This window comes from Ovis canadensis, chromosome 1, assembly GCF_042477335.2.
Source record: "Ovis canadensis isolate MfBH-ARS-UI-01 breed Bighorn chromosome 1, ARS-UI_OviCan_v2, whole genome shotgun sequence".
NCBI classification, from domain to species: domain Eukaryota; kingdom Metazoa; phylum Chordata; class Mammalia; order Artiodactyla; family Bovidae; genus Ovis; species Ovis canadensis.
In genome coordinates, this window is record NC_091245.1 from 133084861 (window position 1) to 133100475 (window position 15615).

At 38.6% G+C, this 15615-nt stretch overlaps 1 protein-coding gene across 6 annotated transcripts in view; it reads left to right on the forward strand.

The window, feature by feature from the left end:
* The window catches only part of APP (amyloid beta precursor protein), a 313643-nt gene that overhangs the window by 125616 nt on the left and 172412 nt on the right, over positions 1 to 15615 (forward strand). For all 6 annotated transcript variants that reach the window (XM_069549724.1, XM_069549735.1, XM_069549746.1 and 3 more), the window contains exons 4-5: positions 5348 to 5460; positions 7857 to 8050. In XM_069549724.1, the coding sequence (XP_069405825.1) occupies positions 5348 to 5460; positions 7857 to 8050 (307 nt within the window). The remainder of the gene's footprint in view (positions 1 to 5347; positions 5461 to 7856; positions 8051 to 15615) is intronic.

The window sequence follows — 15615 nt, forward strand, 5'->3', positions numbered from 1 at the left end:
TCATTTTTTTTAACCTGAGGATCAAACCAAATAAACAGAAATTTTGTTTTAAAATTAAGAGTACTATGTATTAAACAGATGGGTTTCCATGGTGAGTCAGTGGTAAAGAATCTGCCTGCCAGTGCAGGAGACCCAATTCAATCCCTGGTTCAGGAAATGATCCCTGGAGAAGGAAATGTCTATCCACTCCAGTATTCTTGCCTGGGAAATGCCATGGACAGAGGACCCTTGCAGGCTACAGTCCCTCAGTTCAGTTCAGTTCAGTTGCTCGGTTGTGTCTGACTCTTTGCAACCCCATGAACCACAGCATGCCAGGCCTCCCTGTCCATCACCAACTGCTGGAGTCCACCCAAACCCATGTCCATTATGTCAGTGATGCCATCCAACCATCTCATCCTCTGTCGTCCCCTTCTCCTCCTGCCCTCAATCTTTCCCAGCATCAGGGTCTTTTCAAATTAGCTCTTTGCATCAGGTGGCCAAACTATTGGAGTTTCAGCTTTAACATTAGACCTTCCAGTGAACACCCAGGACTGATCTCCTTTAGGATGGACTGGTTGGATCTCCTTGCAGTCCAGGGGACTCTGAAGAGTCTTCTCCAACACCACAGTTCCAAAGCATCAATTCTTCTGTGCTCAGCTTTCTTTATAGTCCCAACTCTCACATCCATACATGACTACTGGAAAAACCATAGCCTTGACTAGATGGACCTTTGTTGACAAAGTAATGTCTCTGCTTTTTAATATGCTGTCTAGGTTGGTTATAACTTTCCTTCCAAGGAGTAAGCGTCTTTTAATTTCATGGCAGCAATCACCATCTGCATTGATTTTGGAGCCCAGAAAAATAGTCAGCCACTGTTTCCACTGTTTCCCCATCTATCTGCCATGAAGTGATGGGACCGGATGCCATGATCTTAGTTTTCTGAATGTTGAGCTTTAAGCCAACTTTTTCACTCTCTTCTTTCACTTTCATCAAGAGGCTCTTTAGTTCTTCTTCACTTTCTGCCCTAGCGTCACAAAAAGTCAGATATGGCTTAGTGACTGAACAGTAACAAAAAAATGGGTAGCTGTTGTATAAAACAGGGAACTCAGCTTAGTGCTCTGTGATGACCTAGAGGTGTGGGACGGGGTAGGGGGTAGCAGGGAGCAGTAGGAGGAAGACTTATGAGGGAGGGGATATATGTATACATAGAGCTAATGCACATTGTTATGCAGTAGAAAGTAACACAACATTATAAAGTGATTATTCTCCAATTTAAAAACATGTGTAAATAAAGCATAAAAGATAAAAATAAAAGTGTGCATAGTTCTATGTGGAAACTACAGGAATATACTATCAGATTTTTTTTTTAATTGAAAAGCTATTTTTAGAGCAATTTTACATTCTCAGCAAAACTGAGTGGCCACTACAGGCCACTATAAGTTTCCACATATCCCCTGTTGCATCGTAGTTTGTTTGTTTGTTTGTTTTTTTGTATCATAGATTCTTAAGAATAATGTTTTTAGAATTAAAAAGAGAGAAAAGGTAAACCGTATTTAACTAAACCAGATTCCGAGAAAGGATTTGTTATATTTTTACCACTTCTCTTTCATTCCTTATTAAAGAAATTTTAACAGATTTGTGTGGTTAAATTGCTTTAACATTTCCAATGTGTAACATTCTAGTATGTGCCATCAGTTTTGAAAGTAATATAAACAAGATTGTAAAATCCAGGCTTTGATGAATTTTATTTTAATATTAGAGTACAATGAGTTTTCTATTTTGCCAGTAGTCCCGAGGGCCTATTAAATAGCCCATATTAATCCTTTAAAAAAGCAATCTCATTTGAGGGACATATATTTCTTGACTATGTGCAATATTAGAAACCTAAGGGCATCTTCACACAGTGAAATGAAATGCCATTTTCCAAATAAAAAATATAAATCATATATCCTTTTATTAAATTAATCATACATGTCCTTTTGATGAACACTAGATTTTAGTATCTTCCAGTGACTTTGACTTTGCATTAAAATCTACTCCTTAGTAGATTGGCCTCAGGTCAAGTAAAAAAGGGCAGGTTGTCGTTCGGCAACTGTTATCCAGTTTATGCCACAAAAACTATTTCAGTACAAAATTGAGAGTATCCGATATCTTCTCCTGATTGTCTCTTGAATTGATTTAATAGCTTTGGCCCAGCCATTGAATCTTCCCAGTTAACTACTTGTAAAAAAATAAAAAAATATTGCTTAGTATTTCTGATGTTTGTAAATATGGTAGTGTGTGTGTGTGTGTGTGTGTGTGTGTGTGTTAGTTGCTCAGTTCAGTTCAGTTCAGTCACTCAGTTGTTACTGACTCTTTGCTAACCCATGAACTGCAGCACTCCAGGCCTCCCTGTCTGTCACCAACTCCCAGAGTCCACCCAAACCCATGTCCATTGAGTTGGTCAGTCATGTCCAATTCTTTGCAACCCCATGGACTATAACCTGCAAGCCTCCTCTGTCCATGGGATTTTCCAGGCAAGAATACTGGAGTTGGATAGCCATTCCCTTCTCCAGGGGATCTCCCCAACCCAGGGATTGAACCTGGTCTCTTGCATTGCAGGCAAATTCTTTATCACCTGAGCCACCAGGGAAGCCCAGATATGTTTGGTAGTATGGCTTGACAGTTCAGAGCTGGCAAATCAGTCAGGCATCTTCAGGCCACTGTAAATTCTGGCCTCCTGTGGCCTTGAAAATAGGATGCTTCTGGTATAAAGTATTCTTGCTGTGTTTGATTGCCTGCCCTGAGAAACCATGAAGAGTCCACTTCGAGAAAGATGTGTTGGTTTTTGATGAGGTTATTTTTGTTTTCCATTCTCCCAACTCATCTTTTTTTTTTTTTTTTTTTTTGGTCTGTTTTATTTGTTGTTTTGTTTTATAGTATTCTATGTAAAAGCAAAAGAAAAATATGACATCATTTGCATTATTACATCATTTGTTTCCTTATAATTTATATCTTGATGTTTGTCTCTGGGGCTTGGTTATAGCCTTCTCAAGGTGGGTGGCATTACATGTGTTTTTGGGAAAGTGTTAGTCACTCCCTTGTGTCCCACTCTAGAGATCCATCACACAGCTGTTGTGGAGGTGAATTGCAGTGATGCACATGGAAAGCCAGCCATTCCATGGACTCAAAAGTTCCCTTCCTCACCAAGTACCACCCACATGAAGCCCTTGGGGGCACCGTGTCTCATAATTCTTACATTCTCTGTGACCCACAATGCAATGCTGTGGACACCATCAATTGTTTCAGAGATCTGAGGAATGATAAGGCTCTTTCTCCCGTGTGATTTGCTTAGACTTTTACCTAAGTATTATTTATTAAAATAAATACTTAAATTTCATGAGGCATCGTGCATGTTTGAACTAGAGACAGACTAAAATTTAAATGCATGTTTAGAAAGATAGTTTTAAGGAATCCTTTTGTTTAAAGGGTTTGAAAAGTTGCTTTTTCTCCCCCTTCTTAGAACCTTTATCTCGTTATGTATCATTTCATAAAATTTCATGTAACATACTATGAAAGTAAAAAAATGGTTCTTGTCTTTGCTGATGTGTGGACAACTTGTATTCCTTGCTTGTTTGTAGTTGGTTTTAATCTGTTCTTGCATGTCTTGCGTGAAGGATCATGGTACCTTACTAGGTGGTCTCCTTGATTACTCATCATCTTATGACAGTAGTCCATCTTTCACTTGATTAAAGAGTTTATCTGGGAATCAAACAAGCATGTCATTACTGTTTAAAATGTCTTGTGGCCTGTGTTACATCCAAAATGATTTAAAACCTTAGACTCTAAAACTAGAGTCCCCCATATTTCTCCAGTCTTTTATTTATTTCTGGACATTTTTCCCCACCTACCTTACGTTCCAGCTATAGTGGACTTCTGCCTCTTCTACAGATAGGCTTTGTCTTTTTTTCTTTCTTTGCACAGAAGGTTTCCTTCTGCCATGTATCCATTCATCTGTCCATCCATACATCCAGTATGGTCATGTTTGCTAGAACTAGACCATGGATTAGGAGTAGAATGTTAAACCAGATAGATACTGTCTTAACATTGCATTCATTCCTACACGGCCCGTTCCTGTTTGTCCATTTAGACTCATTTCTACTGTTATTTCTACTTTTAGATCATTCCCAGTATCCCCAAGAAGATGTGTTCACTATGTTGATCCATCACTTTATCTCTATTATAGCATTTAATTTCTTCATTCATCAAGACATTTATTGCCTACTGTGTGCAGAATCTATATGAAATTGGGGATACTGTAGTGAACAAAACAAATAAAACTTAAGCCCACAGCTTACACATTATGTTGTAATTATCCAACTTAAAGTACTTATGAGAATGTGAATTCTTATAGGACTTCAGGTAATATCTTTATACCTGAACCAGCAGTACTAAAATAATTTGCATGATATACAATTTAAAAAAAAACTATAGCAAAAGTCTAAGGAACAGTTTTCATGATTTAATTGAATTAAACTCTGTGAAAACTATCTGTATATGGGCTTCCCAGGTGGCACTAGTGGTAAAGAAACCACTTGCCAATGCAGAAGATGTAAGAGATTTGGGTCCATTCCCAGGTGGGGAAGATCCCTTGGAGGAGGGCATGGCAGCCCACTCCAGTATTCTTGCCTGGAGAATCCCATGGACGGAGGAGCCTGGTGGGCTATAGTACATGGGATCACAAATGTATTATGTTTGCTGTTTGTTGTTTTAGTTGCTAAGTCATATCCAACTGTTTGCGACCCCATGAACTGTAGCCCACCAGGCTCTTCTGTCCATGGAATTTCCCAGGCAAGAACACTGGAGTGGGTTGCCATTTCCTTCTCTAGTATTATGTATATAAACATACAATACACATATGTGTATATATAGACTTTATTTAGAAAGTCAAAAAATGCTAACTTTTCTGTGAGTTTCAGATTAATATGTCCAAGAAACATATTTTTATTTGGATTCTTTATTTATTTGGATTCTTCTCAAATGATCACCTTGGCGAAGTCAATCTGTAATTTTTTAACCCTAGTTGCAATTAAGTGGCAGCTTTTTGTGTGATTAATTCACAGAGATTCATGTTCAATAAATTAAAATTTCACTTTAAACACATAGAAAGTATTTAACCATCAAGGTAATGTGACAAGGAACTTGGCTGTTTACGGAAGCAGGACTCAAAATTCTAAAGATACTTCTTCCTGGTTTGACTACTTCATCATTCTAAAAGCAGCGTAACTTCTCTGAAGTTCTTTTAGCCTGTCTTTCCTTGATACCATCACCGGGATAAGATCCCTGGGATGCAGACGGAATGATATGAAGCTGTTTTCTTTGTTTGCAGTTGGTGAGTTTGTGAGCGATGCCCTCCTTGTTCCCGACAAGTGCAAATTCTTACACCAGGAGAGAATGGATGTCTGTGAAACCCACCTTCACTGGCACACCGTGGCCAAAGAGGTACCAGCCCTTTCATCTTCCTCCTTGTCAAGTGACAGTTTCCTAGGGATGATGCGCAGTAACACTGTTAGAGGATGTTTGGAGGCAACAGCTGTCTGTTGATAAATGTGTTTTTTTTTAAATTATTACTATTAAAAATAAAAATCTTCATGAATATTTTAAGAGGATATCTTGAGACAACAGCTGTGTTGATCAATAAGTTATTATTATCATTTTAAAAAGCCATCCATGAGTATTTTATGTTTAGTTAGATTTGTTATGCTATGTCATGTTTTATAAATTAGAAACTATAAGTGTATACTCTCTATAAACCTTGAAACACACCTTTTTAAAAATTTTTGTAATTTGTGTCTTGTTTTCATTTGGCACGTGCCAAGTTTTTATGCTTTAGCCTTTTTCTCTGTTATCCGTTGGGGAATATAATGGTAGAGGAGGAAGTAGCTTGCCCAGTACCGGCATGAATGTTGCAGTTAGATCTGAGTTTTGCCATCAATTTTGTGTTCAGTGTGTCACGCTGATGCCATCATTTCTCCACAAGGAGGAAGTCTGTGGCACCAGTTCTGACTTTTGCTAACCCCCTGCTTTTAACAAAGCCAATAAGACATAAAGCAGTTAGCGTAAAATGTCACTTTTTGATGTTGTTGCCTTTAAAATTGCTTTGTCCCTTTAATATATTATGAAGTTTTTTCTGATAAATTGTATACTTTTTTTTTCTTTGTAATGAAATCAGTCTCCCAGAATTAGGTTCCTTGATTTAGTTCAGTGGTTCTCAAATGAGGTCAGTTTTGCTCCACATCCCTTCCCAAGGACATGAGCCAATGTCTAGAGATATTATTGGTTGTCACAGTTTTTTTTTGTGGCAAGGGGTGATACCACTGGCATTTAGTGGCCAGGGGCCAGAATGTTCTGCTAAGCATTCTTCAGTGAACAGGACAAGTGTCCCTTGCCCTCTAGAATGATCTGGCCCAAAATGTCAATGGTACTGAGGTTGAGAAACCCTGATCTACGTCCATTTAGCCATTGTATCATAGCCTTAAAGCTGTTAGGCAAAAAAACCCCACTTAAGATTCAGCATTAATTTTGCCTTTTATAAAGTAATATGTTATAAGCAACATTGTCTTTATATAAAAATGTTTCAGAGCTAATTGATATTAAGAAAACAACCTAGATGAATTAAAGCGCAGTACCCATCTGATTGGGCTTCCCAGGTGGCTGGCTCAGTGGTAAAGAATCAGTCTGCCAATGCAGGAGATGTGGGTTCGATCCCTGGGTCAGGAAGATCTCCTGGAAGTAGGAAATGGCAACCCTCTCCAGTATTCTTGCCTGGAAAATTCCGTGGACAGAGGAGCCTGGTGGGCTACAGTCCATGGGGTTGTAAAGAGTCAGATATAACTTAGCAGTTCAGCACACACAGACACCCATCTGACTACCTCATTTTTCATTTCTTCTTGAGTTTAAAAAAATTTCTTGCCACTGAGAAACAAGTCTAATTCCTATGAGGTCAAAGTACACTGTAAAATTTCCTTGTTTACTTATTGTGTTGAATTATTAATCTTTCCTCTGTCACCACTGGGTACTTTCAAAGCTTTATGTTAATTTTGATTTGTGGGAATTTAACAAATCCCAGGAAAGCGAAAGGATTTGAAGGAGAAATCTCTAATGACTTTAAGTTCTGATTCATAGCAGAGGATAATTTCTCCTTTTCCCAAGACTGTTACTTTGGAAGTGAGCCAAGAGAGTTGCAGTTTCTAGAACAAGCTAGATCCAAGTGAGAGTAGCTTCTATCCATAAAGGAAGTGGAAGTGAGTTGGGGGGATATATATGTGGAACCATCACTACTTCCTGATACGCTAATGAGGCTGGAAAGAATTGATTTTCTGATAACTGTTCACTGTGGAGGTTTCTTCTACGTCTTAGCTCCCAATTTGTGTCTACTCCTATTGTCTGTATTCGTTTCTATAGTATAACAACAGGTTATTGTTTAGTCTCTAAGTCATTTGCGACCCTATGGACTGTACTCCACCAGGCTCCTCTGTAAGTAGGATTCTCCAGGCAAGAAAACTGAAGTGGGTAACCTGTCCCTTCTCCAGAGGATCTTCCTGACCCAGGGATTGAACCCATGTCTCCTGCATTGCAGACAGATTATATGCTGTTGAGCCACCAGGGAAGCCCCATAACAACCTATCTCTATTAAATAAGTACCAAAGTTAAAATTTAAGGGTACCAAAGTAGCTTGTGCTAAAGAAACTACTGCAAATCCACTCAAAAAGCAAATGATTCTTTCCACTGTAAAACTGGTCTTGATATGCTGGTCCTATATCTTGCTATAATTGGATTTTCTTAAAAGGAAGCACAACTACTCTAGTACTTATTGTTTTCTCCTTACCTTTTTATAGACCTGTAGTGAGAAGAGCACCAACTTGCATGACTATGGCATGTTGCTGCCCTGTGGAATTGACAAGTTCAGAGGGGTGGAATTCGTATGTTGCCCGCTGGCCGAGGAAAGTGACAATGTTGACTCAGCAGATGCAGAGGAGGATGACTCAGACGTCTGGTGGGGTGGAGCAGACACAGACTACGCAGATGGGAGGTAAGGTGGACTTTGTGTTTCGTCTCTCCTAGATGCCAGAACATCTAACATGCAGTTTTGTTTCTTCTATAAATGTATGTCTTTCCATTTCTTATTTGCGTTGATCTCTCCCACTCCCATTGAAGTTTGCTTTTATGGAATAAAGTCTAACCATAAAGTTCTGTTCTGGTTATAGCCTACCATTTAATTTTAGTATAATTAATCAGCCATCACTGAATTAATTGTAACTATTTTATTTTAGCCTCATGAGTTGGGATCAAAATTCCAACAGTGTTATAATAGGTCACTGGTAGTTCTGCAGAGACTTGAGAGCTGGGTGAATGACATGGTCTTCTGTTTCGGTCTGTAGTTTAGAAATTTGGGGAAGGGATTTGGGGATTATTTAATGAGTCATTGGCTAAATCTGAATTTTTGTTAACGATTTTGTTTCTGTTTGTGTGGGCTTTTGTTTTTGTGGGTTTTTTTGCCTTTGTCATCTTGTCCTTTATAAATGAGGTCAGAGGCAATCATAAATGTTTGCTAAAATTCTTTAACTGACTTTAGTTTCTGTGATTATTAATAAATATATTTTTACCTCATTTTCTTTGGAATCTAAATCCCATAATTTGTAGATTCTTATTTTTAATTGAAGGCATAATTTGTATTCAGATCATAAAATTATAAAATCTGAATCTTTGAGTTAGAAAGCCCATCTGGTTCATTCACATCCCCGAAGGTGATGATGTTGTAACACTTCACTTTTTCCTTCAGTATTTTCTCAGCTGTTCCCAAATGTTAAAAATTTCCAAGTAGAATATTAAATATGACTTGTAGGGCTTATAGTAATTAAGGTAAAGTTTTCTGACTTTTATGTAATTAAGCACAGGGTTTTTAATAATATATTTTAGAATTTTTAACGTTTTTCTTTTATTGAAGGATAATTGCTTCACAGAATTTTGTTGTTTTAAAATAGTTTTACAAAAATACATATCTATTTTATAGCTATATAAGAATCTATGTACACAGAGGATCCCTGATAGTCATTTTTATCAGTTAATAATGCAGGCTTCTTTTTGGTATCTTACCCATTGTTACCATAACTCTCTTCTTGTTAGTTAAGGTTTCTTGTGTTCCCTCTTTCACATGATTTAGAAAAATTGAGTTCAGTGTAGCAGAACAAGCAAATTCTAAACCACAAGAGAAATAAATAAAGGAAAAGTGAGCTGTATGCTTACATTATTTCCTTGTGTTTCTAAGAGATGTAAGTTAAATAGTATGAACTCCTTCTCCCAGGGCAGGAAGCATCAGTGAGAACAGGGTTTGTCAGTGGAAAGCTTCTGAGCATTGCATTCTAGGCCATGGTTGGCCCCCTCCCCTGTGTTCCCTGTGCCAGGTATAGAAATGTCCATTGGTTTGGATTTCATTGCTACTTTGTCTAAAAGTTGGAGTTGCTTAGTTCTTATTGATGGCTTTTTCATATTCTTCCTCAGTCATATATGGGTTTGAAGGTTTAAGGGTGAATTCGTAAAAAAGTTGTTGTGAGGGCTCTTACTACCCGATGTCAGAGCAGTCAGTATTGAAAAGGAAATTTGGGGGTGTTCAGCCATTTTCTTTTCTCCTGGTTTGTTGGGTGCGTGATCGATCACATCTCATTGCTGAATTGACTCTGTACTTAGTAAACAACCCAGATGATGGTGAATAAACCAAGACAGCTCCATGGCTGCTCTTAAAATCATATGGAGCCGGCTGTGTACTTGTAACCCTGTATCAAGGTTGTTGACCCGCCATTCGTGATCATTCATACACAAGGGACTTTTTGTAATTAAAAGTGGGTATTCGTGCTTTTCCTGAGAGTGACAGACTTTTGCCAGGCTCTCTTCCACATTTAACACATTTTTTTTAAATGTCTTATAGAACGTATTATTTACTGAGAATAGATTTTGAGGTATGTTGATCTTTTCTTCCTACCCTCCTTCTGACGTACTGAACTAATTGAAAGCATTACTAACATCATTATCTTAGGAAAACCTCTTCAGTGGCCCGTTCTTTTCCTACATCCCATCTCACTAGTCCTGGAAAGAGATCCACAGGGCTTGCCCTTCTGGCCTTGAGTCTCATTTATTTATTATGAGTCTCTCATTATTTATTATTTACCTATGTCAAAGTAGGTAACTATACCTACTTCGATACCCATCTCTCTGGTTATGATACTACTGTGTGTCTTCTTTGTTACAGTCACGAAACTATAGAACACTAGTATACTGTTTTTTTAACACTGCTTTTTTTTTTCTTTTAATTCATTGCATTATCTATTACTGGAGCAACTATAGAGTGTATTAAATTAGATTTGACACTAGTACCACAGTCATAACTGAAGGACTTAGACAAAAGTAGGTCATACGGTCATCTTACCCATTTCGGTTTTCCGTAATAACACCATCCCAGTGGACATTCAGTTGAAATGTGAGCTTGATCTCCCCTGATCCCCTGCATGAATATGCCATTCTGCCATCTGCAACAGTTATACCTTGAACCCTGTCATCACTAAGAAATGCTGTGCCCACAGGGTTTCCAGGCTTGACATTAGTCTCTAAATATGATCTTCTGATCTTAGACCTAAAATACTAATCTGGTTCTAGGGATTTCACCCTTCCTTTATAACAATCACCTCCCCAATTCAGGCTTTTAGTTCATTATCATCTTTTTTTTTTTTTTTATTCTTTCTGGCCAGGATGGACCCAGGGGGTAAGGATTTTTACATATTCCTTTGAATATCCTAGATTTATTGATACCCTTAACATTTTGTAAAGATATTTTCATCAGTCCTCCCTATGTGGGGAAAATTAACTTCTCCCTTTAACTGCTTCTGAGCTTTCTCAGGTTGATGTGTAATCCCACCAGTTAATTCCATTTCTTATTCATGCTGTAACATCAGCTGGGATGTTAATGTTATTGGATACCCCTAATCATCACTATTTGATGACCTAACATCATTAAAAGGTTACAAATAATAAATGCTCGAGAAGGCATGATAAAAAGCAAATCCTCCTTTTGTTGGTGGGAATGTAAATTGGTGCAGCCACTAGGGAAAACAGTATGGAAGTTCCTTTAAAAACTGAAAATAACAACCATGCCCACATGGTAACACACACTAGAGACTGACCTTGTAAAAGTAAGGAGTGTGAGAAAGTACTCATTAATCCCTTAAAGTTCATGAAAGGAGACATACTGGAAAGAAACCCTATGAGTGTAAACAATGTGGTTGATGATTTGTTTCTCAAAAAGTTTTACAAAATCATGAAAGAAATATCACTGGACTCTATACTTGGTATTGACCTATATGGGATAAGAATCTGAAAAGGAGTGAATATATGTCCATGTATAACTGACTGGTCCTTCCCAGGTGGCACTAGTGGAAAAGAACCCACCTTCCAATGCAGGAGACGTAAGAGACATGGCTTCAATCACTGGGTCAGGAAGATCCCTTGGAGAAGGGCATGGCAACCCACTCCAGTATTCTTGCCTGGACAATCCCATGGATAGAGGAGGCTGGTGGGTTTGGTCCATAGGGTTGCACAAGGGTTGGACACAACTGAAGCGATTTAGCATGCACTATATATGATCCAGCAATCCTATTCCTAGGCACATATCTGGAGAAAGCTCTAATTCAGAAAGATGCATGAACCCCAGCAGTGCCCACTGCAGCACTATTTACGATAGCCAAGACATGGACGCCACCTAAGTGTCTATTGACAGATGAATGGATAAAGAAGATGGTGTGTGTGTGTGTGTGTGTGTGTGTGTGTGTGTGTGTGTGTATAGATATGTGCTGTGGTAAGTCGCTAGGTCATGTCTGATTCTTTGCAACCCTATGGACACCTGGCTCCTCTGTCCGTGGGATTCTCTAGGCAAGAATACTGGAGTGTGTTGCCATGCCCTCCTACACACACACACACACACACACACACACACACACACACACACAATGGAATATTGTGTGCTTAGTTACTCAGTCATGTTATACTCTTTGCAACCTCATGAACTGTAGCCCACCAGGCTCCTCTGTCCGTGGGATTCTCCAGGCAAGAATACTGGAGTGGGTTGCCATGCCCATCTCCAGGGGATCTTTCTAACCCAGGGATCAAACTCAGATCTCCTGCACTGCAGGTGGATTCACTACCATCTGAGCCACCAGGAAAGCCCCTAATGGAATATTACTCATTTATTAAGAAAGAATGAAATAATGCCATTTGGAGCAACATAGATGGACCCAGAGATTATCATAATAAGTGAAATTAAAGACAGGATATCACTCATATGTGGAATCTAAAATATGTTACAAATAAACTTATTTACAAAAGAAAAACAGACATAGAAAACAAACCAATGACTATCAAAGGTAAAGAGGGGAGAGAGAGAAGGAATTTGAGATTAGCTGATACAAACAACTCTATATAAAATAGGCAAACAACAAGGTCCTACTGTATAGCACAGGGAATGATATTCAATATTTTGTGATAGTCAGTATATCATTATAGGATATTCAATACCTATAACAAAAAAGGATACAAAAAAGAATATATATATATAATTGCATTACTTTGCTGTACACTAGAAAATAATGAAACATTGTAAATCAACTACATTTCACTTTTCAAAATAAATTTTTTTAAAAAAAGAAAAAAAAAGACAAATTGAAACTGCAAAAAGAAAAAAGGAATTTGTTAGAACCTAATAGAATTAAGATATCAGGTCACTTGCCTCACTTCATTTTTGAACGTGTTTTTCTGTGAGCCCTGCAGGCACGTATGCCTTCATTCTCTTCTGGCAAAGCTAGTGGGCAAAACGAGAGAGATATTACATCACTGACCCCCACACAAGCTGGGGGCCTGCCAGCTGGTGGCTGCCTGCTTCTATAACAAGTCACAATAAGAATTTCACACATCCTGCTTGACAAGTCCTTAGGAGACACTATATGACAGTTCTTGAAAAGGGAAAAAGAAAAAAGAACTCTGCTCCTCCAGAATAAAATTTGATCCACAGCTTAATGCACTTTGTTGATTGGTAGGTAGTGAGATTTGTTTTGGAAGATGAATGTTATCCTGTTGCTAATGAGGCATTTAGGGAAACATTCTTTATGGGATAAGCTCTGTTTTATGACCTCATTTGAAAAAGAGGTAAGTCTTTTCAAAGACTGAGTAGAAACAAATCAGTTACTGTTCCCAAAATTCATTTGTAAGTAAGTCAGTGTTTATTTCTCTGGTGTTGTAATTAGAGGTTCCCAGGTGAGCTAGTGGTAAAAAAGTCGCCTGCCAGTGTAGGAGACGCAAGAGACTGGGATTCAGTCCCGGGGTCGGCAAGATCACCTGGAAGAGGGCATGGCATCTCACTCCAGTATTCTTGCCTGGAGAATCCCATGGACAGAGGAGCCTGGTAGCTACAGTCCATAGGGTTACAAAGAGTGGAACACAACTGAAGTGATTTAGCACATAATGACTGAGTTCTCAGGTGACCTCAGAATACCTAGTTATGTGATCAGTAATGCAGCTTACTTATGTTAATAGTGTATAGACTCCAGCCTCCTTGGGTAAGAATTTTGCCATGGGAAAATTCCCTTGAAAAACTCACATGTAAGACCAGTCACATATCCAGTCTAACCTTGAGAGTGAGTACCTGGAGATTCTCCCATCTGGAACAGCACACTCTGACTAGAAACCACATACTTCACAGGGGTTGAAGAGTTTTGTAGAGCAAAAAACTTAAAGGAAGACCCTCTAGTTCTTTGATAATGGCCTTTGCCTCTCAGGACTATTTCCTTACATTTTTCTCAAAACAGAATCAAAAGTCATAGCTTCATATGTTGAGAGTTGCAGGCATTAGTGAGAACATGCTGACAGGTAACCTCATATATCTTAGATATTAGATGATAATATCTAATTAGATGATAATCAGATGATTTTTTTTTCCTTTTGATTGAAAAAAGACCCATTATGATAGAGCTAGATGAGTGATTGCATGTGGGTGCAACTCACCATGTCCTTCCTTGAGGCTGTAATTGGTGGCTCAGGATGGTTTCCTCGGTTATGTCGGGAGGGGCAGGGGGTGGTGAACATGCCTGTGTGTGCGCATGAAACACACAGTACCTTACGGAATTCACTGAATCAGTTCTGGTGATCACCTCGCCCTGCACTGCACTGGAAAAGCCAGGCCCGCGTCAGTGACTCTCTGGGCGCAGCGGGCTCTTTATACTAATTTAATTTTTGTTTTTACATTATTTTACAAATGATTCACAAAAATTAAAAGGATAATGAGCAATAACTTCATTTAGAAATTTTAGTAAGAATTAACATAGTGAATATCTTAGTTTGAGTTAAAACTGCAATATAGTTAAGCTAGATTTTTATTTCATCTCTTCCTGGTTTTGAAGGTAAGGATTTCTGAAATGAGCACTACCTTTTGAAAAAAAGTAGCAGCTAATCAGCTGCCAGGCATGAACCCAAACTATAACCGTCTTATGAATACTGATTCCAGGATCCAAATACGTCTCTGCCCGGTTCTGACCTCGTACTTCCTAGTCGTTTTGTTGCACCTGCATTTTCACTTGGTAATTGACTAAGGTCCGTCTAGTCAAGGCTCTGGTTTTTCCTGTAGTCATGTATGGATGTGAGACTTGAACTGTGAAGAAGGCTGAGCGCCGAAAAATTGATGCTTTTGAACTGTGGTGTTGGAGAAGACTCTTGAGAGTCCCTTGGACTGCAAGGAGATCCAACCAGTCCATTCTGAAGGAGATCAACCCTGGGTGTTCTTTGGAAGGAATGATGCTAAAGCTGAAACTCCAGTACTTTGGCCACCTCATGTGAAGAGTTGACTCATTGAAAAAGACTCTGATGCTGGGAGGGATTGGGGGCAGGAGGAGAAGGGGACGACCCAGGATGAGATGGCTGGATGGCATCACGGACTCAATGGACGTGAGCCTGAGCGAACTCCGTGAGATGGTGAGGAACAGGGAGGCCTGGTGTGCTGCAATTCATGGGGTCGCAAAGAGTTGGTCACGACTGAGTGACTGAACTGAACTGAATTGTTCAAAAATCAATACTTTTCAATTTAAGAGTTCATAATTTTGTTGAGGAACAAACAGTGCTATCTTCTATTTTATAAATTAGAAAATATTTTCAAGTTTGGATTTATAAACACTCATGAACATCATTAATCCAGTCCTTATTTTATACATTTTATGTTGGTTCTTCTCATTGCTTCTAAGATACTCATGCATTTGGTATTTGTCTACTTCTGAACTGGTTCTGTTGTATAAACATCATAAAAATTTGTTGCACACACATAAAGAAGGAAAGAATACTACCACATGTTTTTAACAATTTTAGCAATAGTTTCTGTTTTTGTTGCAAAATGCTGAATGATGTCATCCTTCCTGTAGAATGACTAACTGAATGAGAATACCATATTTTCTTTTTATTCTTAGAAATGCATTGCTCACTTTGCAGTTTGGGGGCTTGAGAAAATTCATCTAGACCATCATTAGCAGAAGAGTCATGGTCTGAGGTTTTGCTTATGCAATCAATTTCAGT